Raw genomic sequence first — 11,423 nt, forward strand, 5'->3', positions numbered from 1 at the left:
ATAGTTTTTTGAAATTATTGATGCTTCCCGCTGAAACCACTGCCTGTGGATGAGAATTCCACATCCTTACCGCTCTTACAGTAAAGAAAACTCTACGCAGTTTAAGGTAAACAAATTCTCTTCTAATTTTAGTGAATGGCCGCGTCTTTTAGATTTCCTTTTGCGGAAAAGTTTTATCCTTATTGTGGGGTCACCAGCACGTTATTTGTACATTTAAAATCATATCCCCTCTCAAGCGTCTCTTCCCTAGAGAGAATTTGTTCAGTGCTGGTAACCTTTCCTCATAACTAAGGTCCTCCAGTCCCTTTATTAGCTTTGTTGCCTTTCTCTGGACTCTCTCCTGTCCCACCACATCCATCCTGAGGACTGGTGCCCATAACTCGGTGGCATACTCCAGGTTTCAGCTGGTCCAGAGTCTTGTAGAGTGGGAGAAATTATCATTTTATCTCTGGAGTTAATCCCCTTTTTAATGCATGCCAATATTCTGTTTGCTTTGCTTGCAGCAGCTTAGCATTGCATGTCATTGCTGAGCCTATCATCTACTAGGACCCCCAGGTCCTTTTCCATCCTAGATTCCCCCAGAGGTTCACCCCTTAGGGAGTAGATTACATTCATATACAAAAAAGTAAAAACAGTGGTTACAGTTAGCCACTGAGTAACAAGAGTAATAACAGTATAAATGTTTATTAAAATTTACTTACATGGATGATATAGCATATTAGCTCAGCCAATGGATCTGCACATAATGAAGAGAATAAAGTTGATACAAACATTTTACAATGCAGTTATATACAAATGCACGCATCGGAAAACCCGACGCACATTTTGCGAGATCATTGCTCGCTCATCAGGGGTGAGTGCGGATGAGATGTATCTAAATAGACAAAAAGGTGCGTCAGTGGTAAATGAAAGAACAATGGCAGAATTGGCCAGAGCAAAACGCCCCAATACTTATCAATGAACGAAACCAGAGTTTCCATCGCTGAACCCCCAAATAGATGGCAACAGCCAGAGTATGGCATGGGAGCTGAGGGGTAAAAGACTGACACGGGTACCCCCAGGGGGGATGGCAGGCGGCAGACATGGCATAGGTGAAGGTGAATGGTCCTAATTGTCTCAGTGTTTAAATTGATAAATATCAGCTGTAAACATAGATGTATATGTTTCAATGATTTGACAAAATTGGTAAAATGAACATCAAGTTGTATAGTGTATTACAATAATATTAATACACTATAGAACTTAATGTTCATCTTATTAATTTTGGCAAATCGTGTTGCTAAAAAATTACTCAAAACCTCCAAACATGTTGTTTTTTTTTTTTTTTTACTCACCCTAGGGAATAAAATTAGTCTTTGCAATTTTTTGTCGCACGATATTTGCGCAGCAATTTTTTTAACGCATTTTTTTGGAGGAAAAATTTCATTAAAAAAACAGTAAAGTTAGACCAATTTTTTTTGTATAATGTGAAAGATGCTACACTGAGTAGATACCCAACATGTCACACTTTAAAATTGCACACACTCGTGGAATGGCGGCAAACTTTGGTACTTAAAGCGGGAGTCCGTTTTTTTTTTTTTTTAAAAGCCAGCAGCTACAAATACTGCAGCTGCTGACTTTTAAAATAGTGACACCCGCCCAGCACGCCCGCGATGTCGGCACCCGAAGCCGAACTCTCAATCGTCTCTCGGGTGCTGCCGCCGCCATCTTGGGTATGGGAATCAGGAAGTGGAGCCTTTCGGCTTCATTTCCCGGTTCCCTACTGCGCATGCGCGAGTCACGCCGCGCAATAAGGATGGTCCCCGCTGTCTCTGGGATCCGTGTTTCCCCCAGCAGGCAGCGGGGGACTTTCGGAAAGGGGCGTAGATTTTTCGGAAAGGGGTGTACCTTCTGCAGAATCTACGCCGGAAGTGGGTGCAGATACCTGTACTGTACAGGTACCTGCACCCCCCTTCCCCCTGAAAGGTGCCAATTGTGGCGCCGGAGGGGGGGAGGATTCCAATGAGCGGAAGGTCCACTTTAGGGTGGACCTCCGCTTTAAAAATCTCCATAGGCGACACTATACATTTTTTTTTTTTTTTTACAGGTTACCAGTTTAGAGTTAGAGGAGGTCTAGTGCTGGAATTGTTGATCCCTCACGTGTGGTTTAAACGGTGTTTAAATATGTGGGAGGGACTTGAGTGTGCACCTGCTTCTGTGCGCAAGCACACAGGGAGTGCTTTAAAAAAAAATAATTAGTTTATTTTACTTTATACACTTTCTCTTTAAATTTATTTTGATCACTTTTTTATTCCTATTACAAGAAATGTAAAGATCCCTTGTAATAGGAATGGTGCGTGACTGGCCCTTTTATGGAGAGTTATGGGGTCTATAAAACCCCACTTCTCTCCTCCTGACTGGAAAGCATTAGATCAAAAAAATGAACGATCGCATGCTTTCCAGCCAAGATTGTGCTTTGTTTAAAGCCGCGGCCCGGATTTGACATCATAACTTCGCACCCGGGTCTCTAACATTTATAGAGATGACTGGTGCCAATCTGGTCACCGGAAATCTCTGCTTTTCATCTGGCAGCAGCAGATTCTTTTTCTGGGTCCCTGATGGTACGGGAGTACCCAGAGAAGCATCGGAGGGCGGCGCCTGTAAGAACGGTCAAGCGGCAGAATTGCCGCTATGATCGCTCTTACAGTGCACGGAATCACCGACTCTAAAATATATCTGAATGCCTGTAGCTGCAGGCATCATTCACATATCCACACTGAAAGTCAGACGTCATATGATGTCCTTGGGCTGGAAGTGGTTAAGGCATTATCACATGTACATGAATTATGACATCACAAAGGTATCGAGCTGTACTGGACCCAAAGCACCTTGATATGTTTCATGGATTACGATGAACAGCTAGTGGAAATTCTGGAGTCACTGCTTTACAATACATAGACATGCAATTGCTTTAGCTCCGGTACACGTGATGTCTGTTAAGCAGAAGCCAGTCTAAAGACCAGCTTCTGTCGAGCGGTCATATTGGAAAACCAACATTTGGTAAGTGCTCATGGCCAATGGCTGTAAGTGCTGATCTGTGTATTCTGGCGAGAGTCCCCGCAGTCAGAATACAATAGAACAGTGGTAGCGATCCCTGCAGAAACGTGTTGTTGATGCAGGCATTTGTCATATTTATTTGTAAAAAAAATTTAACCCTCAGCCTGAATGAGAAAAAACTGTTCATGTATACCGAGCTTCATTAAACCCCCCACATCAGTGATTCTCAACCAGGGTTCCTCCAGAGGTTGCTAGGTGTTCCTTCAGCATTGAGCAATTTCTGTCTCTCAGATAAGTGCCCACTCACACCATTGATCTTTTTAGCTATCTGTAAGGAGGTAATTCTTCCCAATGACCAAGTGTAAGGAGCATTCTTCTCACTGACATCACACTAATGTATCATGAGTTGTAGATTTCAAATTTTTAGTAGGGGTTCCCCCCGAGACAGGAGAGCTATTTCAAGGGTTCCTCTGTGAAAAGGTGGAGAAAGGTTGCCCCACATGATCAAAATAGGCTTTCCTTTTGCATGCATAATAATGTTTACATGTATAGTATAACTAGTAAACTATAGTTATGTCAAGGGATTAATGAGTTATAGCTAGAATGAATTATTACCTTGACATCTGTTAGACTCACATTAGAGGTGTTAATGTTGATTCACTGTCATGTGCAGGTATAGGATTTTTTTTGTTTGGGCCCCTTTCACACTGGCTCCTCCGATATGCAGAATCTGCTTGCTGAGTGGAGGATCTCTCTCCACTGAGCCACACGAACAGTCCCACTCTCCTTTATGGGGCAATCAGATGGAAACAGGCCTCCTGTCTGTTTTCGTCCAATCCGCCAGATTGTGTGACATGTGTCCGCTGACATCTGCCGCACCATAGAGGACAATGCAGGGTTTGATCTGGTCTGTCTGAAAAAACTTACAGGCAGACCTGATTTGGACAGCCGGTGTGAAAGGGGCCTTACTATTAAAAATGATTGTAATTTCATTAGAACATTGCAGTGCTTTACAAGTTCCATATAGGTTATTTTTTCCCCTCTCTTGGTGCCTATGGCACCCCTACTGTATATGGCTTGGTTTGGTTGTCACTAGGTTTGCACCAATACCACTTTTTTAAGCCCAAGTACCGATGCTTTTTTTTTTCCAAGTACTTGCTGCAACCATTACTTTTTTAATGTCATGTGACAGTGGCAGTGATATGCAACACTGATGGGTGGCACTGATGAGGCATGGACTGTCAGTATATACTGTGGGTGTATATATATAATATCTCATCCCTGTTTTGGGGTTTTTTAAACCCCTGAAATCTCCCCTTTGAGACAGGGAAAGGGAATGAGGACAGATTACCCAGTCCCTTTCTCTGCAGCCTCAGCTGCACTGGAGATGGACAGGAGACAGAGGCTCCTCTCCATTCATAAACTGACGCATCGTAAACACAGTTTACAATGGACAGTCAGTGACTCTGTCCATTTGGAGAAGGAAGGAGCTGGTAAATTACATATATACCGGCTCCTTCCTCCGTACTCCATCCTAACCAATCCGGGAAAGAGTACAGAGGGCGACTGGAGGAGCGGGGGACTGGAGGAGTGCACAGGGGAGAAACGAGGGAGCGCACGGAGGGGGGCACTTAAAGGAGCTCAGGGAAAAGCGCAAGGGGAGGACTGGAGGAGGATACAGGGGACAGTCAGGGACGTTCGGTGGGGGGGAGCTACAAGAACCGATCTCCATGTGCGGGTGGGGGGGGGGGAGAAGTTGCTGTCAGATGCTTTATTGAAAGCCACACCAGGAGATCGGTGATTGTAACTCCCTCACCACCGCACCGGTCGTCCCTGACTGTCCCAGGTATCAAGTCAAGCATCGGAACATTTGTATGAGTACTTGGTATTGGTACAGATACGAGTATCGGTGCAACCCTATTTGTCACTCGGACCAGAAGGAGCAAACCACAATAAAAAGATTGTGGTACTTGCTAACTTTTTTTTGCTCTGCCTAAAGCAACACTAAACCATATCCTTTCTCTAAAAATAATCCATTGACATCCACTTCCTTATGGCTCTGTTGTCCATTTTTTATTGAATTGTTTTCAAACTGTTTTTTTTCCTACCTCCCCAGGAGCTCTCAAACCTCTCCTTTTTCTTTTTTCACTTCCATTTATGTGACATTAGCAGTGCACATTAGTTGAATGGCAACATTCCTACATACTGTGGGATTATACAGGATTTCTATTGCAGCAGCAAACAGAATTTGGGGTGGGCTGAGTGCAATAGATGGTACTTTTGAGTTGAGAATGAATTTAGTGTTGCTTCAAAATTTTTTGGTTTTGTCCCTTTTAAAGGATTTCCCATCACTACCGGCCTCATCATCTTCCCCATAGGGACACAGATGGTAATAATACAGGATCCAACCCTTTCACATTCTAAAGTTTTGGCTGGCTTTGTTTTATGAAAGTTTGAACATAGTGCCATAGCAAAAATATTAAGCAAATATTGTACTAATGCAGTTCCAATTAATAACACAGCTGATTTGGCTGGCCACAATAAAAGCATACACACACAATTAGTATTGTCAGAGAGCAAACCTGAGAAAGGTTAGATGAAAACATGACACAACAATGACTTTCATAAAGCTTTCATACCTCTCCTCAATTGGCAAATGCTGCACCATCTGAAAGGAAAAATTCAGACGCCCTGCCACATTACAAAATGGTGGTTTCACTACAAAACTGCACTCTTAGGAGAAATCCAGTTTGTCAGCACTTGGCTTAAAGTGCAGATCAATAGAGCACAGCAAACATTCATCTTGAAGTTTTTGGTTAAATTCTTCTGTTTGCAAAGTTTGTTTGACGCATTACAAATATTAGAAGATCAGATATGCAGGTGCATTTTCACTGCCTGAAAATTGTGGGAAGAGTAGGAGTGCTTGCATGTGTATGGTTGATCAACGGGGGGTGTAATACACATTTTGCTAACAATATGCAGGCCAGTTGATTGGTTTCGGCTGAAGCTATTTTGGTAACATTTCTGGCTCCAGTAAGCATGAGGCTTGGCACTCCATGACCATCGACTCATGTCTTTATGTGACATAATTAATATGTCAAAATTATGCTGTTTAATGTGAAGGCAAGCACAAGTGTCTGCACGTACCTGTCATTTTTGAACAGGCAAGCCAGGTTTACTTTAAACACCATACCACTTCATGACCTAATGAAGCCCAAGCAGCATTTTGGGATGTGCTATTCTTAAGCTTCAAAAAAAGGAAGGCTATCGGGATGCTTTGAGGAAGAATGTTAATGGGGATGTGAGGAGGCATCTTTTACACACACCTTTAACGCATAACTGGATCAGAGATCAATTAAAATACCCTCTGCCCCCACCTTGTCTGAGAGAAGCAACACCAAGACTGGTGCAGAGGATATCGAGAAGTGTGGCTTTAGAGAAGATGGATCATCCCCTAAACATGAGCAGAATAAGCAGCTTGGGGGGGGGGGTCCAATTTTTAAATTGCTGATCTCTTGCCCGGAACTGGGCTTTAAAGTGGTTGTAAACCCACAAAAAAAAAACTGCAAGACCAAGGCATAATGAGCTGGTATGCATAGCATACTAGCTTATTATGAAATACTCACCTTAGATCGAAGTCCCCGTACACCGATCCGACCAGCGGCATCGCTCCGGGAGTTACTTCTGGGTATCGCAGGCTCCAGTGCTGTGATTGGCTGGAGTCAATACACGTGCCATTGCTTCAGTGCTTACCTTGAGTAAAAAGTGATCTGTAAGGGTTTGTAACTACTTTAAGGGTACAAGCTGAGTAAGGCACCTTAGTCTATTTGTGCACAGTTCTCCCTTACAATGTACAGCAGATAAATTAAGGGAAAATAAACATATTAATCTTTTTTAAATCTCAACTTGGTTGTGTGTGAATGTATGTGTACTTGCCAGAAAATCCATGTTTGTGTCTACAGTGTTTGCATAATTTGTGTTGTGTATGAGCATTTGATTTCATTATTTAGGTGCAAATGCAATGCACTTAACAGTTATGTATATTTAAATTTTGTTTGTGCTGGTTTAAATGGCATGTTTAATGTGTTACCACATCTGTTAACCTAAAATATATATGTAGGTCTGTGCTTATGTAGAACATCTGTAAAGTCCTGGCTATTTGACTGAAAGCTCTTAAGTCATTTTCATTACTGTCATCTCCTCGGCTGTAGTTTCAGTAAATGGGGCTGCTTTCTTTTTTTAGGCTGGCATTCCTACTGATATGCATGCAAGAGAAGCTACTGTCACTCAGATTCATGTGTAAGATGATGTTCTTCCATTGAGAAGTGAAACTGAACACTACTTTTTTTTTTTTTTTTTTTTTTCCTTTTCTAGGCGAGCTTATACAGAGGCGGTTACAGCCGATTTGCTCCGTACTGAAGTGACGTAAACAATTATTTCCTATAAAATCTGGACAAAACTGCCCGTCTCCCCATTTGCTGTTTCCCTTTCTCTCAACTATCAAAGTTCACGAGGCCCGGCTTTTGCAATACTTACAGTGAAAATCTCCTCTTGGAATTTTCTGGCAGCGTAAGATGGATGAAATCAACTGAAAAATATTGAAAACAAACACAAAAGACATTTTTTATACCTCAGCTTACTTTTGAAATCTGTATTTTTTATTTCTGCATTTAGTTTTTTGTGTTCATTTTGTTCCAAAGATTGTTACTTTTTATTTTTTAACTGTGTTAAAAATGCGTGTGTATATATGTGTGTACGTGTGTATGTGTATATATATCTGTGTGTGTGTGTATATGTATGTGTGTGTGTGTATATATATATATATATATATATATATATGTGTGTATATATATATATATATATATATAGATATATATATATATATATATATTTACATACATTCATACACACATATATGTACATATAATATTTACATAATTATGTGCTGTGAGCTTTTTTTTATCATTATTTTCTATACTTTGAAGGACATTCGCTGAAAGTGGGATATTTCAAAATGTAGGGGGGCATTCAGGAAATGCAAGAGTTAAGTCTAATATTTTTTAATTAAACGTTTTTATCTAGAAGCCTCTGGCAAAGTGAATGATGTTTGAAACAAGCTGTTTGGGCCATTTTGGTAAACATATTAAAGCGAACCTGTGATTAAAATCAAGCAAAATCTTAAAATGGGTACCCATCATGCTACTAGGGAACATACATGGTTACGTGTCCCTTTTAATTCTTGTCCTGAAGCAGTTTAGCTTCCATTCACATGAGTTGTGCTAAGGCATAAATCTTACCGTTTCTGCCAGTGCGGACGATTGGCATAAAACAGTGTTCAGGCAGAGCTGCCTACCTTTTGGCTTTACTATTGCTAGACTAAGCAGTTGCTGATACCATCTGTTTTCAGTGGGTAAGCATCTAGTAGAAGTTGATTTAGTAAGAAGATGATGCTGGCCTCTGGTGGCATAATAAAATGGCACAGGCAAGAAACAGGGTGTACACAGGAGACACAGCATAAGGGATCAGAACACCTCATCAGAGGTTAGGTTATCTACTATAACTGTGTTAATATTTACTATAAATATATTTAACCCTTTTTTAATCCTCTTTAACATGGCACTAGGTCAGCTTTAAAAATGTAAACAAATAGAATTGGCATGTTATCCTGTAATGCTTGGGGTTTCATGCTTTTATCCCAGCTGTTGAGTCTATAAGAGAGAATAGGGTTTATTCTTTCTAACGCTAGGAGACAAGAGACAAGAGAAACCGAATACCAACATGAAAACGTGTTCCAATTACATACAAGTAATGTGTCCTATAAACACACATTATATATATATATATATATATATATATATATATATATATATATATATGCGTGTGTACAGTATAAAGCATGGTTCTGAATAGAACAAAAGAAAGGTGATCACAGTTGTATGTTTCAGTACTTTCAGCTAGTATAATTTTTATTTTTGTCTCCAAGCCAAAATAATATATGCAGATTAAAACATTAAGCATGCTTGCCATTGCTGGAACTTGATCTAAATATGACTGCATCTGAGGCATGTTCTATTTCTGTATCCTTATTGTTCTGTTTTAGGATTATTATAAACAGTAACTAGAATTCTAGAACTGTACTATCACCGTCTATACTTTGTATATTGTCATCCTCCTTTCGTGCTGGTCACTATGTCCGTCCTAGAGAAAGGACCTGACCTCATATCGCCAGCTGGCAAAGTAATAAGCTGCGTGATAAGGTATTGTATATTTAGTCAGTCATTAACTCGCATATACAAAATCATACTTTAGTGTGCATATTGGGCTATTTACTGTGTAAGTTGCTAAACTCCTTCAAAGCCAGAGGGAAAAGGCAACATATTATATTCTGAGGAGCTGTAATTTAATAACTTCCACTAACTTCTAGTGCTGAAAAAAAAATTCTAATTCCTTGAAATTTAAGGGATTAATAGAGCAACTATGTCCCTGTGAAAGGGAAAAGAGGAATAATTCTGGGAGGGGCATCCTAATGTTCCTCTGGACAATATTGCAGCTATTCATTAATCAGTCAGGTAAAATTTGAAACTTTCCACAATAGTGGATTGTCATTGTCTTCCTATAAATACTATAAATTGTGATGTACATTATAATTTGCTACTTTGAGGTAATTGTGACACCATTTTGCAGTGGAGCCAATGTCTTTCCATTGTGCACTGCATTTTATTGTATTAATAATCGGTGGAGTGTGCTGTATGCCTGCAGAATGTTCCATTGCACACACTGTATTATAGATCTGTCATAATTCTAGTATCCATGCATCCCAGTTTTCTTAGGACAGTCCCATTTGCTACTGGAAATCTTTTTATTTACAATGCATTTTGTCCACGAATCATACACTCAATAAAGCCAAAAGTTTGGTATAGATAGTACAACTTTTCTGTTTGTCATGGAGCACCCAAAGGAAAGAAGGGTGTGTCCGTTTTAGAATAAGCAATTTCACCTTTTGAGTGTTTTTGTTTTTATGGATGACATTAACACCCCAATTTTGACATGCTATACTTCAATTCAAGCATCATTTGCTACAGTTGGGCTACTAATGACTTGCCTAGGGAGCGATAGCTGGTGTTTGCAGGCACTTGTCAGATTTTCCAACTTTTTGGAAAATATTGGCATGAACAGGGCTCATTCTTCACTTGTGTGTGTGAAGAGGAGTGAAGGCTCAAACAACCGTGTGTGAACTGCTGTCATTATCATAGCGGGTCCATGCACTCCACTGACTTGGTTAATTGCCGGCAGATATACTCTCACCTGCTGTTCTCAGGGAGATATTTGCCCATCTATGAGCAGCCGAAATTACGGGAGACCTATGCATAATATATTTAATATGATATAGTGGTTGTTTTTACTTCAATTTCTTTTGTTTACACAGTGCATATTATTCTAGAGGAAATAGAATTTGTGGAGAATTGAATCTGTTAGGATAATATTTGCACACCTATTTAATACAAATGATATAGGGGTATATTTATTACAGTAGAACCATGTAGTAGCACAGATGGACAGCAAAATGCCGTCTCCTTTCATAGTACACCTTTACTATTACATGCTGTTTGCGTTGGCATACCTAAACCAAATTTCAGTATACCTGTACAAAGAAAATGGAGCACTTTTTGCGGCCCTTTTTACCAGTAATGCATGGATACAATTAACTACACCCATATGAGCACAGATTTTCTCACAAGACCTATCTTTTTGCCTAAAACACATTTATTTAAATAGGTACGTTTATAATATGCAACTTGTTTTAGCCATGTTTTTTATGTACAGTGCAGTTGGTTCCATGTTTGTATTAAAGCTCCAATGTAATCTAGTGTACCATACTGTAAATACATAGCTCCTCCCTAATGCAGTCACTTGCTTAATATACTTACATCAGTCCACCATGCCAAAGTCATTTGCAGTTTTCTTTTATACCCTTTGCTTAACATAAATTGTTATCCTGTCTTTGCTTTAATGTTATATTTACCTTCTAAAATTTAGGTTCACATTATGATTAAAGGGAAACTGTTATTCAAATGTTTGTCATGTACCTTTCAGTGTATAGCTGTTTCATGTAGTGCAACATTGCATTAAATTAAATAATTTTTTAAGCTTTATTGAGGTTTACTTGTTTGGTTACGGTCTATTTGTATAAGCTAAAGTTTTTAAATTGCAGCAATAGAAACCTTTTGTAGGATTTAGCCAACAGGAAAGTCAAATCCAGCAACTAAGTGCTGGTTCACACTACAGCAAATTGGGATCCGACTTGTCAGACCTCAAGTTGCCCCAAGTCACTGGACATAAGAAATTCCATTGAAGTGAATGAGAGCTGTCTTAATGCACACTACTGA

At 39.8% G+C, this 11,423-nt stretch overlaps 1 protein-coding gene across 12 annotated transcripts in view; it reads left to right on the plus strand.

Annotated features, from left to right (window-relative positions):
* Positions 1-11,189, plus strand: part of RBFOX2 (RNA binding fox-1 homolog 2) — a 535,783-nt gene extending 524,594 nt beyond the window's left edge. For all 12 annotated transcript variants that reach the window (XM_077452579.1, XM_077452576.1, XM_077452578.1 and 9 more), the window contains one exon: positions 7,411-11,189. In XM_077452579.1, coding sequence (XP_077308705.1) covers positions 7,411-7,455 — 45 coding nt within the window. In that variant the 3' untranslated portion in view covers positions 7,456-11,189. The remainder of the gene's footprint in view (positions 1-7,410) is intronic.
* Positions 11,190-11,423: the final 234 nt, after the last annotated feature.

This window comes from Lithobates pipiens, unplaced genomic scaffold (assembly GCF_037356315.1).
Source record: "Lithobates pipiens isolate NorthernLeopardFrog02 unplaced genomic scaffold, aLitPip1_a1.2 Scaffold_23, whole genome shotgun sequence".
Classification (NCBI taxonomy): Eukaryota; Metazoa; Chordata; class Amphibia; order Anura; family Ranidae; genus Lithobates; species Lithobates pipiens.